The sequence below is a fragment of the Denticeps clupeoides genome, chromosome 14, assembly GCF_900700375.1.
Source record: "Denticeps clupeoides chromosome 14, fDenClu1.1, whole genome shotgun sequence".
NCBI classification, from domain to species: Eukaryota; Metazoa; Chordata; class Actinopteri; order Clupeiformes; family Denticipitidae; genus Denticeps; species Denticeps clupeoides.
In genome coordinates, this window is record NC_041720.1 from 20,695,187 (window position 1) to 20,719,067 (window position 23,881).

Here is a 23,881-nt window from a genome sequence, read left to right on the forward strand (position 1 = left end):
GCCAGTTTGAAACAGCACAGCTCAATAGATGTTAGAAATGAAATCGTACAGCTGCACTGCAAGCAAATGGAAGATAGAGCTGATAAATACGAAATGGTATGTATTTGGCTGGGTTTTCTGCACAAACGTTACTGTGCATACTGTGCATATTTTGCAGCTTTGTGTTTTGTGCAGTGTTCAGCGTCTGCAATATAAAACAACTTAAATACTGCTTTTTACAGTTTCACAGTCTTCTCATGGCTCATTTGGCCTAGTGGTGTATTTACAGGGATTATTCTGTGCACGGTAGATTCTTTGTTTGTTTGAACTTCACTGCTGGTTTAATCGAGCGTTGTGTGTGCTGATGCATAATGAATGATATTTTAGAACCGAATCAAGTGCTGATTGAAATAAATGAAAATGTAAGAGCATGTCTGATCAGTCTTATGGGTCTTCTTATAGCTCCCTAAAGACCAGACAGATCAATAAGACGGAGCATGGAGAGAGAGAGAGATAGATAGAGAGAGGGAGAGTGAGTCAGACACATGATTCACACCCCATCCTGAGCTCTTTCACAGCTTCAGCACCACCGCTAGTGAGCCTGCACAAACACACACACACACACACACACACAGCACAAGGGAGAGAGAGAGAGACACCCTAACAGAGCAGACACAGCAGTCGCACACACACTGACCATTTAGTGTCACAGATCAAGATTGAAGTGACTAAGGACAGTCTGGGATAAAGCAATCCAAGAAGAACATTTTTAATCATGTGGAGTGCAGATATTGAGCGAAATGGAATATATATATATATTTTTTTTATTATTATTTTTTTATTTTATTTTATTTTTTTAAAAAAGCAGTAATTAAAGCATGTAAATAACTTCACGTTATTTAGTTGTACATACCTGTTGCGGCTGGGTGCCGCTGAGGACACAACTGACAACAGTCAGCTTGACAGCAGGGCTCCAGCCATGGACAGGTGCAGCTGGAGCCCTGGTATAAGGACCTGTTGGACAGCAGAACAACGCTGCAACATTTATGTGGACCCTAACACTTACCTTATGTCTGCTTTCAGTTCCTGATAATCGTAACACGCCTGCAATTTCATTTTTGTTCGTTCCTTTGTTGTTTCCCCAGTTGTGGCCCTCGTGCCGTTTCTTTGTGTTAATAAATCATTGTTCCCAGATGTCCCGCTTCTGCACTTCCTTCCCTCAGCCCGCGGACGTGACGATATCTCATGTTTTAATCATTGAAAAATGAATTTCTGCCATAAAAATTAAGGTATGTATATGTTCACAATATGCACAGTACAAATACCCTAATGGAATAAAGACTAGGGATCCCAATATTGGCAGACATCCCAATATGCATATTTTTATCTGTATTTGTTTGTTTTTTTATTCAGATACATTTTTATCATATTCGCTTAGATTATTGGTCTAATTAAGTCATGTTTAGCTAGTCTTAAATGTATTTAACCCCATAAGGAACATGTAGCACCATAAAAATCACAGATACAAATGTGTGTCCAGGCTGAGCTGTTGCTCAACAATATGCAGGATTCAGTCTCAATCCTAATAAAGAGTGGACATTATTATAGTGGACAATATAGAAGTGTATAGTCATTAAATAACAACACATGGTGTGGCAGTGGAAGTGTAGGTTCATTCTCATAGACATGAATCTACCAAGACATAAGCTGAAAAAACACACATACACACATTTTGGTTTAAAACTGCCTGTTCTCTCACTTTCAGCAGTGTTCTGTGCATTAACCACCTTCTTTCAGACACTCATCAGGAATGCAAATGAGACGCCTGCATGAACACAGACAGATGGGCTGATGAGAGAAGAAGTGAGAGAGGACGGGTGAGTTATAGAGCTCCACGATATGCAGTGGGATTTGTACTGTACACGTAAAGTTCAGTGCAGTGTTTGTGAGTGTGCATACGTGTATGTGTGTGTACATGCAAGAGTGCATTTATAAACCTCTGTCCAGGCTAAAGCAGTCTGACCTACTTCAAGCCCTGGCCTAAATAATGCATTTCCCCAGCACGGAACAAGAGCACCTCATCAGCAGACCGACATTTCATTCTAACCAGATGTTTGCATCAATACATATCAATACATGCTCACATACACACACACATACACACACTTACACACACGTACACACTGCCTCTTCAGCCTGGGCTAAACATGAATGAACGAGGAAAAAGAAGCAAATATAAAACAGAGAAGAACTGATCAAGAGGCTGATTAGATTTCTAAAAGTCTTGAGGATCATCAATATGTTTTCTGGTAAAATTGAGGCGCGCCTTAATGATCTTTTTGCTCAGCGGTGGGTTTCATCTTGGCAGTCTGCCATGCATGCCATTTTTACCCAGTCTCTTTCTTATGGCGGAGTCATGAACAGCCTACTGCTGTTACGCTGGTTCACTGTTTACTGTTGTTACTGATATCTGCTATTGTTACACTGGTTATTGCACAATCCATCCACAATGCACTTTAACAGAATACATAGATACTACCCATGATGTCTGTGTCTCATGTTCTCATTGAACATCTTGCTTGCGTTGTAGCTTGCCAACTATTTTTAAAAAAATTTCTAGCCTTACTGATCCCGACCGGCATGGGTGACTCCGGATCCGGAGTTCGGACCAGAGTTTCATGTAAGTCTTGTGTAATGTTCCCTGATCGTGTTCACCTGTTGTATATTTATATAATTGTATAAAACTATCCTGTTTGTGTCTGTTCGCCGTCGGGTCATTGTGTGTGTTAATGTCCCCTTGTCTCATGTAGTTTGTATTAAACCCCTGTCGTGTGAAATTGTGCGAATGCGTCCTCCTTCACCGCCATGTCCAGCCCAAACGTGACAGAATGACCCGACCATGTGGAGCCGTGGTTGGTCGGGAGGACGTCTGCCCCACAGATCCATGTTCAAGGTTCCATGTATGGACGTCCCCCGACGCCGCCGTCTCGTCCGGATTCCGGCAACGCACCACCGGTAATCGGCAGTTTCCCGCCACGATCCACGTCATGTTTTATCGGTTCCCCGAGCGTGACAGACTCTCGACAGCCTACGAAAGCTACCGTGGGGTCGAGAGGATCTGTCACGCTGTCCATGTCCCCCTGGCGATTCCGGCCTGACGCCGCTGGTGCAGGACAGCCGCCACTCGTCCTTGTGGACTTCTCCCCCCTTTCATGGACCGTTTTGTGGGGCACTCCGTGGAGGTTGTGCCTTTGAGGGGGGGTACTGTCCTGCTCAGGGATACGATGGTAGTAAGTGGGGTTTGAACCTGGGTCTTCTGGTTCACAGGCGAGTGTTTTATTTTATTTTCTCCCTTATTCTGTTTTATTTAATTATATAACTTTTACTTAACTATGCACAGCCAGAGGGTGGTTCAGGATGCATTTCACTGTGTATTGTACTACTGTAACTATGCATGTGACAAATAAAAATCTTGAAATGAACACTGAACTTACCTGAAGCAAGTGAGGCCTGAAGTTCTTTGGATATTCTTGTGGGGTCTTTTGTGACCTTTTGTAGTCATAACTCTCTCTGTCACACAAGACCATGTAGGTCTGGATATTCTCCCTTAATAATAAATAATATCCTTCACGTTAAAACACATTTGGTGTTTACTTGAGTTGTCTTTGACTAATATTTAATATTCTGATGATCTGAAAAATTTAAATGTGAATAACATGGACTTTCCTGGATCCGTTATGGACCAGATTTTTGTGTTTCTCTGTCACCTTGATCTCCTGATTGTGTTCATTAATTTTCATGTGTATCAATGTATCATGATGTGTCTGTGTTTACATCTGTGTAGCTATTTTCCACTGCCCTGATGGATTCCTGACAGAATCTGTCAATCCAGGATCTTACAATGTTTAGAAGCTTGAACCAGGTTGAGATAGATCTTGCAGAAGGGATTAGTTTGGTCTTCAAAAGTGTGACTGTGATAAAATGTTAGAAGATAGAGGTGCATATATAGTTTTAACATATAATTGTGTCGTTTGTATTGCAGTAACCGAGGGATGAAGAATGAAGAGGATGGGGCTAAGGACTGACCCTTGAGGAACCCCACAGGTGGTAGTAGTCTAGTGGGTAACACCCTCACCTATGAACCAGAAGACCCAGGTTCAAATCCCACTTATTACCATCGTGTCCCTGAGCAAGACACTTTTCACTCTGGATAAGGGCGTCTGATAAATGCTGTAAATGTAAATGTGGGTGACGCTGCACAATTTAGATTTTGCAATGAAATCTGTTCTAATGATTTAAACCAGGTGAAGACAGTGTCAGTGAATCCAATCCTGTGATTCAGGTGATTGATATGAATTCCACAGTGTCAAATGCAGCAGACAAATCCAGCAGATCAGTGCATTAACTTCCAAGTCAGGTCCCATGCAATAACTGTGTGAACAGATTATATCAATTCTGAACTCACACAATATTAGTTGCACCTATCTTGTGGCTAAACCCATCTTTATTTGGGTCTAAGATTATTCTCAGTACCAATCTGATGCTGATTGGATGTTAAAATTTCTATAGTAAATTTCCTACTTTCTCACTCACTATCAATAATCGCTATCATGGTACATGATTGAGTTTGAACCTGTGTGAGTGACATTATGAGTAAGAAATACTCTATTATTTATGCTAGAAATAAAGTGTAAAATATGTATTAGGTCCCTGAGGGTCATGACAAAATTCAAATATTCTGATACAGTGCAAACTGTCACGCTGGTTTGACATGGCAAGGTAGTAGATCTGGAACGATGGCTGGACATGACAAGGAACAAGGACACATGCGCAAGACATCACAAAACAGGGCTTTAATACATGGTGAACAGGACAGGGGAGACATCAAGAAACAATGACCCGACGGCAAACAGACATAAACTGGCCAGCTTTATACATAATAGCACAGGATGAACATGACACAAACAGTAGAATGTATAAAGTAAAGTTGTTCCTAAATTGTGGATTCACTCAAAGCAATTCATTTTTTGAAAGTTATTTTTATTAACAATAGATGGAGAGCAGGTTTTGTATTCTACAGGGTAAATTTATGTCAACACACCCTGTTAGGATGTGAGTGGTACAGAACCAAAGAGCAGAGGAGCACAAGAGGTGTGAATAGATGAGGAAACCTGCCAACATCTGACAACTGCAGCCTGGGCTTTTTGACAGTCCTAACAACTCCCACCTACACAGATAGGATTGTAGATATAGAAGAGCTGACTGGCAGGGTTAATGGGTCTGTGGCCTGTGTTGTGACTGAGTGTAGGTGTGTGTGTGTGTGTGTGTGTGTGTGTGTGTGTGTGTGTGTATGTAGTAATGAACACCTACTCTTTGTTCCTCGTCCTTTTTTCTCCTCTGTAGAACGGATTCTTGCTGGAGTACAAGGCAAAACAAACTTTCCTAAGAAACCTCTGAGTTGAGAGGAATCTGTTTCTCTGTGTCCTCAAGCAGAGCCGAGGTGCTAAATGCACGAGAGAACATAATAAAGACAGGTGGCCTAACATAAACACGAGCGACACAAAAATGATAAAAGGGTCTTTTCCAACCAACATTTTCACCAAATTTTTTAATCCACCATCCATTCTGACATTATTTTTTAACTGGGAGCTTTGGTAGAATCATGCTGTTGCCATAGAGATAATTCTTTGATTTATTTCTATTAATGTAATTTTTGTGCTCTGTATGTCTGGTGTATATATCTCACCATGGCAACACTATTTGACATATTTGTCCTGTTTTTTATGTTGTTGGTGTTTAGAAGGTATTTTAGGCAGTCATATTACATATTTAATTATTTCAAGCAACCAGGGGAAGTGGTGGTCTAGCGGTTAAGGAAGCGGCCCTGTAATCAGAAGGTTGCTGGTTCGAATCCCGATCCGCCAAGGTGCCACTGAGGTGCCACTGAGCAAAGCACCGTCCCCACACACTGCTCCCCGGGCGCCTGTCATGACTGCCCACTGCTCACTCAGGGTGATTAGTTAAATGCAGAGGACAAACTTCACTGTGTGCACCGTGTGCTGTGCTGCTGTGTATCACATGTGACAATCACTTCAGTTTAATATTCTATCATTTGACAAATATTTATTGTTTTTTTTTTCAGGGTTTTTTTGCCCTTATTGGAAGCATTACTTTGTATTAGGTACAAAAACATGTATTTTTCACCCATCATCACATAATTTGTTTCTCAGTGCTATAAAATGCTAGAAAACAACTTGCTGCAATCAAACCTCCCTTCCCCTTCAGTAGGTCTGAGATGTGCAGGGCTTGTCAGGCAGGTCTCAATCAAAGCCCAGCCAGGGTTAGTACAGCTCCTTCCTGTCCTCTATTGATTTTCTACCCTTTCATCTGCTCACTCTGATCTTTAAGCTCTGCCCCCTGTCTCTTCTGTGTTTCTGGTGAGATGTCTGTGTGCTGAGTATGAGTAGAATTTGGCCACTCCACCTCGAGCTATTAAATATGGGATGGAGGAAATAAATGTTGCCAGCTTTTGTTTTATCTACCACAGGTTGAAGGAGACAAATGGGCCTAGATATGCAACTAGTGTGGGATTGGAGTAAAGAAAATCAACACACATAACTTCACACAACCTTTTTTTACTAATATTATTGTGGACATTTGGTATTAAGACATAAGCAGAAGAATGAATAAACTGCAGCACACAGGAGTATGCATATATTATAGCTCATTTATTACAATTTCTTCTTGTCTGGGTAGTCCAAAAAGTCAGCATTAATGTCAACATTTGTGGAGTCATCAATACTACAATACAGTGATTTCATCACGCTCACAAATGTATTTGCATGATGTTCTTAGAACATTCTGCAAATTTCTGGACACACTACTGTAGACCTACATACTGTAGGTCCATCAGGACAGCTTTTCTTTACCGCTACGGGAGAGCTGCAGGAGGGACACCTGACAGACACACACACACACATCAAGAGAGAGTAAAGTGCTAGTGATGGGTTAAATAATATTGTTTCTTCATAATAAATAAAGTATGTTTTCTATAGAATTGGTGCAGCAACTGGAAGATGTGGCAGGAGTGAGAGCGAGAAATGGATGCACAGAAAATCCCTTCCACTCCTTTCCCAGGCACGCCGGTGTGTGAGCCACGCTGAGACGTGATCGGAATTTAGAAGCACTCCGCCGCTCTCCACATCGACCGGCAGCTTCCCACCCCCAGCTTTCCAACGATCTGTTTGTATGACGCAGCGGGCTGTTCTCTCCGGTAACGGTGACCTCCACAGAACATCAAGGGTGTCTTCACGTGCCATTAGCAGTGAATAATGACCCAGCATCTGATGGGCCTGGTCTTGTTTTCATGTATTTTACTCTTCAACCATAAGCCTGTGTGCAGGGCCAGCAACCTCTTTCTGACTGATCACAGCTTACCAATTACCCTGTGTCACGGTTACACCTCCATGATAATCTGACCAGGAGGGTGAGGACTAGCAGAGAAATCACCAGTCAGGTCATCACTAATGCGGATAACAAGAACAATCTCTAAAAAAGAGGCATGGATCACGGTGATTCTATAATAATCAGAATTACTAGATATTTCTAGATAATACTAATTTAGATGTTTATTTCCCAAGATTCTGTTCTCCTTTTGCCTCTGACAGCACAGAATACAGCAGACTTGACAGAACCCAGAGTACAATAGTCATTTAAATTAGATTTCAATACATTCTGAAATGCAATTTGTAAAATAGCCATGTTCTCACATACTGGAGAGGGGGGGCTTTCTCCAAGCCCATTTTTCAAATATGTTTTTGAAATGTATTGGGGCAGTGGTGGTCTAGCGGTTAAGGAAGCAGATTCGTAAACCCGAACCACCAAGGTGCCACTGAGGTACCCACACACTGCTCCCCGGGCGCCTTTCATAGCTCCTAGTGGACACACAGCTGGTCATTGCAGGCAGACTTTCTTTCGGACATACAGTACGGGACACCTTCTCATTCAACGTGTCTTCTTTATCTTCATGACCATTTGCGTTGGTAGATTCTCACTGAAGGCATCAAAACTATGAATGAAGACATGTGGAGTTCTGTACTTGCTGTTGCTGTGAGTCCACAAAGGGATCCGCTAAATAGTTTCTATACGCATGTTTTTTTCATGATCACGGGCATGTAGGAAAGTCTTGAAGACACAGGGGCAAGGCCACTCTTTTCACTGTCATTTCCCACTATCTCTCCTTTCAGCCCAGTAATTCAGCACAATTCAATAAAAACATTCTGTTTAATGATGTACAGATCATTAGCCTCTCGATTCATCTATTCACCTTGTCCATCACAGTGATGTTTGGCTCTTTAGCTGGTCCCCAAAGTGTAGCGTGTTTGTGTCTCTGTGGGAACAGGCAGCCATTTTGGCAACACACTGGGTTCCTGATGGCATGAATATGGCAGTCATCAATCACCTCCTGCCTGCAGTGACATCTTCCCCCGTCTACAGCCATCACTTACAAACATACTCAGACATACTCGCTCATAATGTGCATGCTTGCATACACGTGCATGGCAACAAACCCACTCACAAGCGCAGTATTTGTACAATTATTTGTTGTTGCTGAAAGTGGACTAAAAAAATTGGGGCAAAAATGTGCAAATTTGAATTGAATTGGAGAAACGAGTTTCTGATTTCATGAAGTGCAATTACATATAAACAATGTGTGTATGTTTGATTGACAGGTTGTGTACGTGCGTGTGTATGTGTGTGTGTGTGTGTGTGTGTGTGTGTAAAATGTCTGCAGATACAAGAGGGAGTGCTGTAGAAGGACCTGGGCCGTAGGAGGCTGATTAACATTTAATAAAGATCAGTGAACTCGGCTCAACCACACAAGCCGGCAGCCCCATGAAGCTCCAGACGGCTGCTGGAGACGGGGAGTCGGCCGCTGCATGCTAACGAAGGAGGAGAGGTCGCAACTCAAGGGCAGGGATTAAGTGCACATCCGCTCAAGTGCAGCCTCAACACGGCACATTCACACAGGAACATTTACATACTGCATTTATTAGAAAAAAACAATAAAACTACCCTTGACCTTGATCAACAAAGGTTCACTGGGTCTCAACAAAAGGGAACGTTTTCATTGGCTGTGTTGTGAACCGTCTTTCTACAAGTGTTTAAATGATGCCTCAAATCGAATTTAAAGCAGTTGCCAGCCTTTTTAGGGAAATCGCACGTGGTAGTGAAGTGGTAGGGGAATTAGCTTAGCATGCAAGTAGTAGCAGGATCATGGACCGCATTCTAAGAGACATAAGATAAGATGAGATGATCCTTTATTAGTCCCACAAGTGGGAAATTTACATAGTCACAGCAGGAAGTGGACAGTACAAGATAAGCGCAGCAAAAGCAACAGACACTGTCGACTGTATAATATAAAACTGCACTGTACAAATAAGCAAATAAATAGTCCTGGAGTTGTAAAAATAAAAAAAGAATATGTCGGTAAATACATAAAAAAGATATTTGTACATTTTTACTAGTGGTGGGCCGTTATCGGCGTTAACGTGCTGCGTTAACGTGAGACTCTTATCGGGCGATAAAAAAAATATCGCCGTTAATCTATTCACAAAGTTGGGTTGGGAGCTGGGCTATACTACGCAAGCTATTGTGCCGGAGTTAAATGGTTACACTAGATTTATAAGTATATTTCTTCTTTCTTTTATTTTGTTTTTGAGACCCGGTTCAGGTCTCTTGGACACATGGCGTGAGCTGTGAGAGGTGCGTGGGGTTTCTGTGCAAAAAGTTATTTCTTTCATTTTAATTTATGTACATATTAGGAATATTTTGCATGTGTGTTATTTTGTGAACATTTGTGTTCTTTTAATACTATATATTGTAGAGAGAGGTGCAGAAAGACGCGATGTTCTGACACAACCTTGCTTTTTGTACAGGAATGCAGTATTGTAAATTGTGAATGCTTTATGTTAATGTTCAGTTCTCTTGGACACATGGCGTGAGTTGTGAGAGAGAGAGGTGCAGAAAGACGCGATGTTCTGACGCGATGTTCTGACGCGACCTTGCTTTTTGTACAGAATACACTTTGCACAGAAAATCTCTTGGGTGTCAGCTCATCATTTGTGGTTCAAGAAACGAAATCAAAAAGTTACACAACGCAGAAGAAGAACCGCTACACTATGATGACTTTCACCTTGATATTTTAGCGCGGTATTTTATACCTAGCCGAATTGCACTGTAGGGGGCGAGAACGAGTCTTCGAACTGTGAAATGACCACATCAAACGTGACGTGGTAACATGGATGCAGCTATTTAACTGAATAAACAGTTGGTAAACACAAGTACATCTTATTGAACATAATTTATTATTATAATCTACAATTATCATAGTAGAACAGCTTTCTCAAGCAGTTTGTGATGCATTTTGGTAACAGGAGATGAGCCCCTGGTCTAATGCGCCACCTGGTTTGAGAAACCTGTTCTCAAAGACTTACTTTTAGTCATTAATTGGGTAGCACACATATTCTGAATGCCTTCGGCAGAATTCAAATGAGCCATTTTAATCTAGATTAATCTAGATTAATGTAGATTAATCTAAAATATTGATTAATCTAGATTAATTCCAAGATTACAGTGAGATTAATCTAGATTAAGAAAATTAATCAATGCCCACCTCTAGTTTTTACAGAGTGGGTAGATATAGACATATTGCACTTAGGAGAAGTGGAGATGGTGTACTGATGTGTGTGTTTGTGTAGTCATCTGTTGTAGAGCCTGACAGCGGTTGGCAGGAAAGACCTTCTGAACCTCTCCTTCCCACATCGTGGGTGCAGTAGCCTGCCACTGAAGAAGCTGCTCAGTGCTGTCAGGGTCTCCTGCATGGGGTGGGAGATGTTGTCCAACAGGGATGACAGCGTAGCCACCATTCTCCTGTCACTCACCACCGCCACTGGGTCCAGAGGGCATCCTAGAATAGAGCTGGGCCTCCAGATCAGCCTGTTCAGTCTCTTCCTGTCCCCAGCGGAGACGCAACCTCCCCAGCAGACCACACCGTAAAAGATGGCTGAGGCCACCACAGAGTCATGAGTGGACCCTTCACCCCAAAAGACCTGAGTCTCCACAGCAGGTACAGCCTGCTCTGCCCTTTCCTGTAGAGGGCATCAGAGTTGTGAACACCAAGGTACCTGTAGCTCTCAACAGCCTCAATGTCCATACCCTGAATGTTTGTGCCTGTGGAAGTCTACCACCAGCTCCTTGGTCTCTCCAGTGTTGATCTGGAGGTAGTTCTGCTGGCATCAGTCAGGCACCAGAAGACCCTGGTCAGTTCTCTGTACTCCTTGTTGTCCCCATTTGTGATAAGGCCAACTATTGCAGAAGAGGTGAAAAGGAACGTTGCCAGAACCGTTCCCTGTGGGAAAACATACTGCAGTCCACCCTGTCCAACACACAGCAATGAGTTCTCACATACTGTGGTCGGTGTATTTGTTTGGGGGACCACATAGCTATCCATGTGCTTGCCAGAGGTAGCCTGACTGCCATTAGGAACTGAGATGAGATCCTCAGACGCCATGTGAGACCATATGCTGGTGCGGTTGGCCCTGTGTTCCTCCTAATGGAAGACAATGCTAGACCTCATGTGGCTGGAGTGTGTCAGCAGTTCCTGCAAGACGAAGGCATTGATATTTTGGACTGGACCTGAATACAATTTAGCACAACTGGGACATAATGTCTTGCTCCATCCAGGAGTTGCTGGATGCTTTAGTCCAGCTCTGGGAGGAGATCCCTCAAGAGACCATCCACCTCATCAGGAGCATGTCCAGGCATTGTAGGGAGGTCACATACAGGCACATGGAGTCCACACACTACTGAGCCTCATTTTGTTTTAAGTACATTACATCAAAGTTGGTTCAGACTGTAGTGTGTTTTTCCACTTTCATTTTGAGTGTGACTCCAAATCCAGACCTCCATGGGTTGATAAATTTGATGTCCATTGATCATTTTTGTGTGTTTTTGTTATCAGCATATTCTGCTGTGCAAATAACAAAGTATTTAATAAGAATATTTAATTAAATCAGATCTAGGATGTCTTATTTTTGAGCAGTTTTAATTGTTCCTGTGTATGAATTATCTGTGATGAATTATCCAATAGATGGAGACCAGTAGTCTCCATATATGCGAAATGAAAGACGGAATGGTGACTAACTCAGTAGGAACAGCTCTGCAGCAATTGACTGGACTGATTATACAATCATTTTATAGATGAGCAAGAGGAGTGAGAAGATGCCTGAGTGCTCAATCTGAACAAGACTTCTGTTATCAAGAGGGCACTTCTGGAGCCGAAGGAGCAGATGAGGGAGGGAGACTGTCCCCATAGTTTAATGGTGAAAAGAAAAGATTGGGTGAGGAGGCAAACATGACATTTTAAGGGATTTTAAGAAGGAAATGAAAACCTGTGCATTGTATGGTGTGTTCCAAAAAATCAGGACCGCAATCATGGCAACATGTCCACAGAACTGCACAAATCTCTACCTATAACTGATTTAATGAGAACAAATAAGATGTAAGTGCTAATAAATCAGTACTACAGTCTTCACTGCTGGTTATGATCAGAGCCACCAACCTATATTGACTTTCCATCAAAATTCAAAATTCTTCCAAAACTTTCAAATAGGTCTGAAGTGACAGAATTTTTTTTTACTTTTTTTTACTGCAGGTGTCAAAATTTGTAAAGGTAATATACTGTTACGTCCTGGTATTTCTGTGTTTGTGTTGTGTTTGCCCACCTGTTCCTGCTGTGGACAGAAAGAATAAAAGGAGCCCCACTTTCCTCTTTTCCCCTTTGGGGGCTGCGCTTGCCGTACCCGCCTCCCTGGCATTTCCTGATCGCATCACTTCCGGTTTCCCCTGCGCTTCCCCTAGGAGGCGACTTTTCGGTGTTTGTTTGTTTTACTCTGTTTTCCCGTTTGGTTTGTCGTTATTCGTTGTAATTCGTTTCGTATGTAGTTATTCTTTATTTATATATGTATTTGTTAATAAAATACTTGTTAAATTTCTCTGTTTCGTCTTAGTTGGTTTTGCCTTTGTCTTTTCTTTTGTTATGGGTCGGAACCCCTAGACCGGCTCGTAACATTGCATACAATGGTCACTATGCTGCATGTGACTAGGATCAGTAAGCACCCTTGTCATTTCTGTTTTATTCTGTTTTTTAATTATTGCAGCTAATTTTATTTTTTAAAAGATGCATACGTTCTCTGTTTAATTGCATGAATGTGCTTTTTGGCTGTTTCTGCATTGCTACCATGTATGAAATTTCCAATGCAAATAAACTTCCTCGTCTTCTCATGGAGTATATTGGACAGAAACTGTCCCGGTGTGGTTTGAGGAACATGGGGAACAGACTTCGTGGTTCAAATGGCCATTGTCGGAGGATTTAAAGAAGGAGACCAAAAGGGAGAGCAAGTGCTTCGAATCAGTAGTGAGGATTCAACCAGGGCAGGGTGCTGTGTGCAGCGTTGTCAAGGTGACAGAGGAGCCGTGGGCGCTGTAGGCTGCGTGATGAATTACCTCATGGTACAGATTGAGAAACCGTCGTGCTCTCCTCAGTCACCATGCAACATTTTTTCTGTTCTGTGTCAATTTAAAAAAATGTTTTTTTTATCACGTGTGGTTTCAAACTGTTATTCCAAAACTGTAACTCCTATTTTGCTATAATAATTTCCTTTAATGCCAAATGGAGCATTTTATCTGATGCAATTGAGCAAATAATGAGAAAAGAGAAGAGAATAGAGTGGAGCATGCAGTATTTCAGTGAAACAGTGTGCCCCGCTGGTGCCATGTGCTGGGCTGTGGCACCCTCTGCAGAATCACCAGACTGTACCAGCCTCTCTCTGCAGTATAAACCGTCCCTCCAGGATTAAAAGATACTGCGATTGCTACACTGCAGCACACCACACGTCGACACAACAACGAAATGTGTCCTCTGCTTTTAACCATCACCATTAACCATTAACCATTGGTGAGCAGTGGGCAGCCATGACAGGCGCTTTGCTCAGTGGCACCTTGGCAGTTTGGGATTTGAACCTTCCAATTACGGGTCCACTTCTTTACCCAGTAGGCCACCACTGCCCATTGCAACCTTTCCACAAAGTAGACCAATAAGTGTAATCTTCTCTGACTTCCATCCATCACAGTGTGTGTGTTTGTGTGTCCTGCGGTGGGGTGGGGACCCACCCTGGATGAGTCCCCACCCTGCACCCAGTGTTCCATAAGAACGGTTATAGCAAGTGAGTAAGTGAGTGATCGTACCCCAGTGATTATAGGGTGATTAGACTCTTTTCAGGCAGAGAAGATTGCAGCATGTATGGTGAATAAATTAAAATATACATTTGCATTACATACATAGTACCGACAGGTAGATGAGGTGGCAGGTTAGTGTATACTGGGTTTTTACTGGGGCAGACAGTAAAATGTCCATAAATCCCTCATTTGGTTCACTAGGGACCGATCTGTAAATACCATTCACTAAACATCCAACCTTTTTTAGGAATAGAACTAAAGGCCTTTCAAATCGAATATTCCTAAATACTTTCCATTTGCCTTTGAGTGACTCAGTTGTTTGAACATCTAGTGGAAGTTCATTCCACCTCCTTGTCTCTAAGACAGATGCTGTCATAGTTCCTTGAGAGATGGTGTACCAGTGGAGCAGTGCTAGAGGACTGGAGAGACCGAGGAGTGGTGAGGGATCTGAGGTAGGAGGGTGTGTCCCTTCCTTCCTCACTATTTTAAATCTGATGTGGGGGCAGCTACAGGAAGCCAGAGGAGGGAACGTAGCAGTGGAGTGGTGTAAGAGTATTTGGGAAGGTTGAAAACAAGTCATGCTGCAGCGTTCTGGATCAGCTGGAGAGGTCGAGTTACGCTAAGAGGAAGACCAGCCATGAGTGAGTTACAGTAATCCAGTTTGGAGATGACCAGAGATTGGACAAGTATCTGAGTAGCCTGTCAATAAAAATGGACGGATTCAATACAAGTGGGAGATATTGAAAATGTGAGACGAGTAGGAGAGGGAATTGTCCATGGTTACCCCGAAGTTGTGATGAACTGGAACCTCTGAAAAGTTCTAACCAGGAACATCTCATTGCTTGGCAACATGTCTCCTTCTCTCAGTCTCTTTGACTTCTTTCACATTCTTCTGTTCTCCATTTCGCACCTCGACTTTCATCTGCCAATGCTTCCCCACCACTGCAGCCCTTTTCATCATACCTCACTCCCTCTTCCTTTCTTCTTCTCAGCCGTCTGCTTCCTCGCTCTCCCCTGTTTTTCGGCTCACTTCCTCTCAACTCCGTTCTTCAAGATGTGCATCTGCTGGTGGGTGGTCCTGCTCCCTGCTGCCTGCTTCCCTCACTCATTATGAAGCTCCGCTCGCACTACCGCTGTGGCACCGCAGGTACCGAGGTTCGCCACACACAAAATCCCAAAGCAGCAATTAAATGGTCATGTTTATCCAGATCCCAGTTCCACGCTGGAAATGGGGGATGAGAGTTGGATTGGTTTTTATAATTCAGTGTGGAAAGATGGATTTTGATGGGAGCCTCACATCTAACTGAAGCATTTTTCTAAGTCTGTTTCTCCAGGTATTCGTCCTCTTGCCATGCCCATACTGTTCCCTCGCCTTTCCTCTACCAAAAAGTGACAAATTAAAGCCACATCCCAGACAGCTGCCACGGAAAGAGAAGCCATAGCAATATTTCCTTTGCTAGAACATATTTGATGGGTGATTCCCATTATGGTGGCCTAAACTGGTGCTGTAGTGACAGCCAATTACTAGCAGTGAGGGTAAAGTCTGTTTTTTCTCATGATGAATTGGAGTAAATGGCAGTGGGGGACCTGGAATCCCAGCCACTGGTGACACACGTCCTCTTGGTGTCGGACCCAAGCCAGTTTAAATGGGGAGGGTTGCAAAAGGAAAGGCATCTGGCAAATTGCCAAATTATGCAGCCAGACAGACAGGTTGTCTAACAGGACGAGAGAGAGAGAGAGAGTGAGAGAGAGAGAGCAAGACTACCGCAGTGTCCTCCTGAAGTGGTCAGAATAATCAGATCCCTGCCTTGGACCAGGCAGGAGCACCATCTACTGTTTACATCCTGCTCTGCACCCAAGTCCTCACCATCTCCAGCTTTTACAGCATATTCCCAGTACAGGAACGCTGGAACGTAACCAGGATCCGGACTGGCTGGTGGGATCCTCTAGGTAGATATGGAGCAAAAAAACGAGTGAAAATGATCCGAGAGCTTTATTTTGACTTTGATCCCAGGCAAGGGCAGTTGTACCTTCTGACTGACAATGCAGTTTGCAAAAGAAGCCCTGAGACATAAAAGGCTGTATGGTTACTATTTTAGTAACTGTACGATTAATTGAGATTATGTGTTGTATAGGAATTAATAAATAATAAAAATTACAACTTTTATTTAGGTCAGAATCGTGTTTATTTGCCAAATATGAGAGCAAACCCATAAAAGGAATATAGTATAAATCTTATATATGGCAAACACAAAGATTACAGAAATACATAATACAAGGGCACATGAAGACTTTTTAAAGACTTTTATTAAACAAACTTTTACTCAACATATGCTCTCAAAAAAACAGAACAAAATGTACAGAAAATTATAGGACAATACTTATACAATGCATAAAGATTTAGGCTTCATTAATGACCAGATGCCTTCTAAACAGCAGCAAATATGTCCTCCTCAGACACTTTTCCATTCCATTCACTGCAAACTGCTATAATGTAATGCTGTGAATCCTACACAGAAACAAATAAAAGCATAAAATTATTTTTGTATTATGTTGCAAGAAAAGCAAATGGCAATAAATTTCTCTCTCTTGATGTGCACCAGCACTACAACAGCGGTTTGGCTGCGCCATCTCTGGACAGCCTATCAGCTTCCTCATTTCCTGCGTATCCAGCGTGGCCTGGAATGTGAAGCTGGAAGAAGGAACAGAGAGAAAATGCATTTAAAAGGTACATTTAAAAAAAGCAGGATAAACTAAATGACCCTGTACATACACATTCTCTTTAAATTGCATTGCAATATGAAAATATTAAAATCTTTTTAAAAATTGAAATATTTTGGGGAACATTTTCGGGATCTTTTTTAATTCCTGAGCGTTCAAAGTAGCATCTTTCATCATCTTTCAATATACATCATGTCTAATGGAAATAGTAGTGTTTCCAGTAATGACAATAATTAACAGAAAATATGCCACATGAATTGCAAAATAATTTGCATAAATGTGGGCACCCCCAAAAGAGTGCCCACATTTGCTGAATAATGCATGAATAATACCCAGTTCAGTTCAATACTTGCCTAAATGAGCTTTTGTAACGCTATTTGCGGGGAGCGTGCAGAAAGGGATTGTTTCTCACATCCTGCCATACTGATTTTCTTTGTGCAAATTGTAGAATGAAAATAAATCTTTGGAAAGCACACCAGTATTTCCTGTTGCCTGGTAATTAAAGACACGTTTTATGGTGAAAGTAGAATTAATTATTTGTTCATGTGACTGTATCAGGCACTTTAGGCCACAACGATATCCTACAGGCCTGAATAAAGGCAATAAGGAAACCGAACACAACAGAAGGTAAAGAACTACAACACATTGACACAGCGTACCCATACAACTTCAAGCTCAGCATTTAACTTGTCCAGCTTCTCAAAATCATCCTTGTTTATGATCGTCCCACCACTTTTTAACCTCCAGCCATTGGTCTTCCAGGTTTTGACCCAGCTGGTGACTCCTTGGTTGAGGAAAGCGAGAGGGAGAAAAAAATGAGTCCTTAAAGATTAAAAGATACTAATTCCAAGTCAATACAAGACGTACCATTAATGGTGAACTTGCTGTCAGTGTAGACCACAAGCTTTTTGATGTCCATATCTCTGGCTTGCTCCAGAGCTCTACATGCTGCCTGTTTGAGTGGAACAGCAGATGATAACGCAACAAGTCACGTCACAAATACAAGAAGCGAAGTAAAAAGTGACCTGTATTTCAGCTCTCTGATTGGTCTGTCTTCCCGGCAGTCTCTCAGCAACATTTCTATGATACAGAAAATACACCCATAGCTTATGTAATTCACTATGTTTATATACAATAATACATTAATCAGGAAGCATTGATTGTGTGCCTTTTATGTAATTTAACGTTCCAATTTCATGTTAATTAGAAATACTTTGGTATTTGGTTAATTCTGCTCCTGTCTGGGTTCGCCACAAGGATTAATAGTCTCCATTTCCTCCGGTCCTCTAAATCTTCCTCACCAACCACCTGCATGTTCTCGCTCAACCTCCTACTAAACCTTCCTCTTTTCAGAGGACACTGTGTGCTGTGCTTCACAATGACAATCACTTCATGTCCCAGCTCTGTCTCCTGTCTGTTCGTCAGTGTCACCGTCCTCACTACGGCCTTTCACTCTTGCCCTACTTAACCCCTCATATTCAGTGCTTTAAATGGACAGATTACGTTTATTTTCATTGCCACAAGGCAACAAAACATTTCTTATTCAATACGTTACATTTGAAATCTTTTTTTGTTTCAAAGTTAAAGTGGAGAATGTGGCTTACAGCGGGTGGTGAGGACCCCAGTACACGCCAATGCCAGCCCGCGCCCCATTCTTCCCATTCCCAGAGCAGCATCCATCCGTGTACACCACCACTGCATCACCTAAAGAGTCCACATCGTGAAACAAACGTAAGGCAGAGTATAAAAAGCTTCTTTTATGCTTACTATTTACATTTACAGCATTTATCAGACGCCCTTATCCAGGGCGACTTACAGTCAGTAGTTACAGGGACAGTCCGCCCCTGGAGACACTCAGGGTTAAGTGTCTTGCTCAGGGACACAATGGTAGTAAGTGGGATTTGAACCCGGGTCTTCTGGTTCACTAGGCGAGTGTATTACCCGCTAGGCTACGACCACCCATTTATTAAGAAGGACGACAGGAAGTTGTATTTGCAACATGTTTTAAATATTTCATGCAAATCGACCATCAACATGGACCCGTGGGACGCTGTGGTAGGTGGCACAGAGCCATCGGCAGCAGATCCTGTCATTTGTGACCAGAAAACACCATCTCAGCCCCTCAGACCAGCCTGACCCATTTTACTGTGTGGCCAGTGAAAGTACGTTTCTGCTGCCATTAGACACTTCTAACGCCCCTAAATCCAGTTCTGAAACACACCCCCCCCCCCCAGATGGCCCATGCCACACCGGAGGGTTAAAGCACTTCACTGGGTGCAGAGTTCAACTCAATCTGAACTCAGCACTGGTGGGACCACCTACCCATGTACGTTAAAGTGTCAGCGGCGCGGGCAGCGGTGCTGCCGTCCTGCGGCTTTATTCGCTTGGCCGTCGCTTCTTCTCCATCCTCGCAGGGTCTCTTCCTGATGCGCGTGGCCGCCATGGTTTCCTCGTAGCTGGGCACGCGTCTTGTGGGCAGAGCTTCGAGGTGCGAAGCTTCAATGGGGGGGAAATCCTTTATTTGTAAGTAACTCACAGAGAACCATGGCTGCTGAACGTTAATCACAGATAGTACTGCCGATTACCCGGTTCTGGAGCAGACAGGCCGGCGGAGGTCTGGCTCCTCACGAACGCCCAGGCATCTTCTTCCAGAGCGAACTTTTTATAACTGGCACATGGAAACCGGTCAACTTGGGTTTTGCATTCCTCCCTATTAGAAGGACAAGAATAATTCCCTCTCAGCTTTATTTTATTGTGGGTAAATTCCCTTTCCAGTGCACGTTTTAATAGCCGGCTGAGTGGGTTTTGTAACAACATACCAAGTGTTGTAGACCCCGGGCTGATGGCCTTTTTTCACCGCGTAGAAGAACTTGCCGCCGTTCCTGCCCATGTCGTCCGCTGCGCAGCACACAGCCCTGCGCACCACGCTGTACAGAGCAGGCAGCCGCCGCATTTGCTTACCGACTGGCTTCCACCAGCTTTACAGAATACCGCACCATGGTACAAAACACGCTTACAAGTCGACCTCGCTCCTTCGGGAATTTCCTTTCCTTTTAGACTAACTCGGTTTGGCGAGTTCGCCCTCTGTTGGTTGGATGACAAATTGCCACCGACTCGCGTTTCCCATGATTCCTCAAAGCAACGCGCTTTTAGCGCGCTCTCGCGAGAGTTCGTTCTCTTCCTAGGCCGTCGTTGACCGAGGTCAGTTCGCCGAATGTGCGCCGGGATTGAGAGTCGCGATGGAAGTGTTATAAATGCGCATCCAGGCGTTTTATTTTGCGTTGGAAAGTTGTCGGGAGGAAGGGATGCGTTAGATTGCGCCATCGTTGACCGCGGATGGCTGCTCCGGTCGTATAAAACCGGAATCGTGCTGACTCCGGAGCGGCGGGCTGGAGCGCCATTAAGGCCATGTGGACTCCGGGCAGTACACGTTACCTTCTCGGCAGCCGTGGTCTTCACAGCCTCATCTTCACGCGTTAGTTTGAACGTTCTCTGTAAAGCAGCTGCGGGTCGTGGTTGTAGTCGAGTGTCGGAGGTGCTAGCTTGCTAGCCTACCAGGTGGCGGGCTGGCTGGCTGGCGGTCGTGTGCGTTGTGCGGGACGCGAATTAAGTACTTAATTTTGTCGTATTGTCTTTTTGAATGCTAGAGATTGACGAAATTGCTCTTTAATGCCTCTGACGTGTGAATCGGACGTTGTGTGACATGTTCCTCTCTGGTTCTCCTCCTGTAGACAACAGGCCATGTTCAGTTCCAGCGCGAAAATCGTGAAGCCCAATGGCGAGAAGCCTGACGAGTTCGAGTCTGGCATTTCCCAGGTACGAGTATTCTGTTTTATCAAGAAGTGCTATTGTCGTGCGTTGTGTTCGGACCACTGACCGGTTGTGGTTCCTGGACAGGCTCTCCTGGAGTTGGAGATGAACTCCGACCTGAAGGCGCAGCTGAGGGAGCTCAACATCACCGCCGCCAAGGTTCGTCCTGCTAAGTCCCTGTTGAGTCCCTGTTGCTCTTTACCTGATCACCAACGTGGACACCCCGTGAGCTGGCTCTCATGTGGCTCTGTCTGTGTGGCGTATGGGAGCGTAGCACCTCGGCGCTGTGACGTACAGTCCCGTTCCACGACGTTGGACAGCATGCTGGTCCCCGGCCTGTAGGCTGGTGTGGACGGCGTCCCGTATATTCCTACACCTTCCCAGAGCCCCACGGGCCGTTACTGGGGAGGTAAACCATGCGGTGCACAATCCATTTATCAGACGTCCTTATCCAGAGCGACTTAGTCAGTAGTTACAGGGACAGTCCCCCCCTGGAGACACTCGGGTGTCTTGCTCAGGGACACAATGGTAGTAAGCAGGGTTTGAACCTGGCTCTTCTGGTTCATAGGCGAGTGTTTTACCCAATAGGCTACTACCACCATAAATGTGTGGGACCTTGTATACGTGTGTTGATTTTGCCTGATGCCCTCCAGGAAATTGAAGTGGGTGGCAGCAGAAAGGCCATCATCATCTTCGTTCCTGTGCCCCAGCTGAAGTCTTTCCAGAAGATTCAGGTGCGGCTTGTGCGTGAGCTGGAGAAGAAGTTTAGCGGCAAGCATGTGGTCTTCATTGCACAGGTAAGCCTCTCCTCGTTCTTCTGTAGAGAAAGTTGTGTTCTAATCTGCCTCGCGTGTCCATACTCGCATGAAGGTGGCTTGGTGGGGCTGTGGTGGCCTAGCAATTATGGCAGTGGACCTGTAATCGAAAGGTTTCGGGTTCAAATGTCGAATCACCGAGGTACCGTCCCCACACACTGCTCCCCGGGCGCCTGTCATGGCTGCCCACTGCTCAATAACAGTGATGGTTAAAAGCAGAGGAGACATTTTGTTGTCTCTATGTGGGCTGTGCTGCAGTGTTTCACAATGACAATCACGTCACTTCATCACTTTATCTTCTCATTGTTACCCTTTTTTCCCTTTTGAGTTTGCTTAAATATTGTGGCACATAGTCCAGTTTCTGCATTAGCACCTCCTGAAACTACAGCGGGGCGATGTGCGGATGTCATGGAGTAGATTTACTGTAAAACCTAACTGCTCTCTAATTGGTATCCACAAAATACACGTTTGAAGCATCCAATAGAATCTTAATGTAGACCCTGTAGGTATGTGTGCATGGAACTGGGGTGAAATGGGGTTTTGAGAACATGTCAGATGGATGCTGTGGCTTTTTTTTAAAATGCTTTCTGTCTCTTGACATACGCTGTCAGTTTATAAAATGCTGCTGTGTCACTTACCTTCGATGCCACAAACAAGTGTTGGCCCAACGTGGACACCCCGTGAGCTGGCTCTCATGTGGCTCTGTCCGTGTGGCGTATGGGAGCGTAGCGCCTCGGCGCTGTGACGTACAGTCCCGTTCCACGACGTTGGACAGCATGCTGGTCCCCCACCCGGAAAGGCTGGTGTGGACGGCGTCCCGTATATTCCTACACCTTCCCAGAGCCCCACGGGCCGTTACTGGGGAGGTAAACCATGCGGTGCACATCACCCAAACGTATTTCTATCTGGGTTTAGAAGCACCCTCCTCGTCTTCCAGGTTAATATGGTCTAACACCACTCTCCTGTTTCTTCTCCATCAGAGGAGAATTCTGCCCAAGCCCACAAGGAAAAGCCGCACGAAGAACAAGCAGAAGCGTCCCAGGAGGTACTCTTCCATTCCGTACTTCTCACATCAGGCGGGTTTTTACTTCTAAATTTAAAAGGACCATGACTTGGCTCTAAAGCCTACTAGTTGGCCCAACGTGGACACCCCGTGAGCTGGCTCTCATGTGGCTCTGTCCGTGTGGCGTATGGGAGCGTAGCGCCTCGACGCTGTGACGTACAGTCCCGTTCCGCGACGTTGGACAGCATGCTGGTCCCCGGCCTGTAGGCTGGTGTGGACGGCGTCCCGTATATTCCTACACCTTCCCAGAGCCCCACGGGCCGTTACTGGGGAGGTAAACCATGCGGTGCATAATACATCATGTTCCTGGTCTTAATAACTTCACCATGTGATCTTGTTGCCTCGGATTAATTGTTAATGTGCTGTGGTTTCTTTTTCCATCTTAGTCGAACTCTGACTGCTGTACACGACGCCATTCTTGAAGACCTGGTCTTCCCCAGTGAGATTGTTGGCAAGAGGATTCGCGTGAAACTGGACAGCAGTAGGCTCATCAAGGTCCACCTTGACAAGGCCCAGCAGAACAACGTTGAACACAAAGTAAGTGGCGCGCCTGGTGACCATCTCCAACGTGGACACCCCGTGAGCTGGCTCTCATGTGGCTCTGTCCGTGTGGCGTATGGGAGCGTAGCGCCTCGGCGCTGTGACGTACAGTCCCGTTCCGCAACGTTGGACAGCATGCTGGTCCCCGGCCTGTAGGCTGCTGTGGACGGCGTCCCGTATATTCCTACACCTTCCCAGAGCCCCACGGGCCGTTACTGGGGAGGTAAACCATGCGGTGCACAATTTTACTACTTTTGTTTGCTAGTAGAATGCTGTCAGATGGTTTGTTAGACGTCTCTTAAGTTTGTCGCTTAAAGATTGTAGAATGGTGCTGAGATTTACTCTTGCTGCTGGTTTCAGGTGGAGACCTTCTCTGGCGTCTACAAGAAGCTCACAGGCAAAGACGTTGTATTTGAGTTCCCAGAGTTCCAGATATAATGTGCAGATGACAAAATAAATTTGTTTACTGTCACGTCCCTTTTTGTCCCATTTTTGTACCCTGGTCTGAAAAAGGAGGAACAGTTGCATATGGTGTGCTAATGATGCTAATATAATTATAACCCAACTACAGCAGAGGATGGTGGTACATGGTTAGCTGGAGCTCAAGTTTGTTTGCATTTCTGAAACTGAAATTTAAAGATTCCATCACATGAAA

At 44.3% G+C, this 23,881-nt stretch overlaps 2 protein-coding genes and 4 non-coding genes across 6 annotated transcripts; 5 read left to right on the forward strand and 1 right to left on the reverse strand.

Annotated features, from left to right (window-relative positions):
- Window positions 1–16,566: 16,566 nt before the first annotated feature.
- On the reverse strand, window positions 16,567–20,075 carry rnaseh1 (ribonuclease H1). The gene is made up of 8 exons (XM_029002865.1): window positions 19,818–20,075; window positions 19,584–19,708; window positions 19,321–19,494; window positions 18,603–18,702; window positions 18,024–18,078; window positions 17,866–17,950; window positions 17,658–17,782; window positions 16,567–16,969 (listed from the first exon to the last, which is right to left on the reverse strand). The coding sequence occupies exons 1-8, from the start codon at window positions 19,949–19,951 to the stop codon at window positions 16,883–16,885; spliced, it is 885 nt and encodes a 294-aa protein (XP_028858698.1). The 5' UTR covers window positions 19,952–20,075; the 3' UTR covers window positions 16,567–16,882.
- A 50-nt stretch (window positions 20,076–20,125) lies between these two features.
- rps7 (ribosomal protein S7) lies at window positions 20,126–23,702 on the forward strand. The gene is made up of 7 exons (XM_029002866.1): window positions 20,126–20,199; window positions 20,730–20,814; window positions 20,896–20,967; window positions 21,462–21,605; window positions 22,604–22,668; window positions 23,073–23,223; window positions 23,587–23,702. Exons 2-7 carry the CDS (start codon window positions 20,740–20,742, stop codon window positions 23,662–23,664), a joined length of 585 nt encoding a protein of 194 aa, XP_028858699.1. The 5' UTR covers window positions 20,126–20,199; window positions 20,730–20,739; the 3' UTR covers window positions 23,665–23,702.
- Window positions 21,018–21,239, forward strand: LOC114763999 (small nucleolar RNA SNORA73 family). The gene has a single exon (XR_003742470.1). It is a non-coding gene; the product is annotated as a small nucleolar RNA SNORA73 family (small nucleolar RNA).
- Window positions 22,288–22,511, forward strand: LOC114764003 (small nucleolar RNA SNORA73 family). Its single transcript, XR_003742473.1, has one exon. It is a non-coding gene; the product is annotated as a small nucleolar RNA SNORA73 family (small nucleolar RNA).
- On the forward strand, window positions 22,761–22,982 carry LOC114764000 (small nucleolar RNA SNORA73 family). Its single transcript, XR_003742471.1, has one exon. It is a non-coding gene; the product is annotated as a small nucleolar RNA SNORA73 family (small nucleolar RNA).
- Window positions 23,250–23,471, forward strand: LOC114763998 (small nucleolar RNA SNORA73 family). The gene has a single exon (XR_003742469.1). It is a non-coding gene; the product is annotated as a small nucleolar RNA SNORA73 family (small nucleolar RNA).
- Window positions 23,703–23,881: the final 179 nt, after the last annotated feature.

Excerpts from the sequence above, each read along its gene's own strand:
- rnaseh1 (XM_029002865.1), bottom strand. The coding sequence starts at position 19,951 with ATGCGGCGGCTGCCTGCTCTGTACAGCGTGGTGCGCAGGGCTGTGTGC. Across the intron at positions 18,079-18,602 it reads TGGGGTCCTCACCACCCGCT|AAATGTTGCTGAGAGACTGC; the intron begins GTAAGCCACATT and ends TCTGTATCATAG. Across the intron at positions 16,970-17,657 it reads CTGAGCTTGAAGTTGTATGG|CTTCACATTCCAGGCCACGC; the intron begins GTACGCTGTGTC and ends TCCTTCTTCCAG.
- rps7 (XM_029002866.1), top strand. The coding sequence starts at position 20,740 with ATGTTCAGTTCCAGCGCGAAAATCGTGAAGCCCAATGGCGAGAAGCCT. Across the intron at positions 20,968-21,461 it reads TCAACATCACCGCCGCCAAG|GAAATTGAAGTGGGTGGCAG; the intron begins GTTCGTCCTGCT and ends GATGCCCTCCAG. Across the intron at positions 21,606-22,603 it reads ATGTGGTCTTCATTGCACAG|AGGAGAATTCTGCCCAAGCC; the intron begins GTAAGCCTCTCC and ends CTTCTCCATCAG.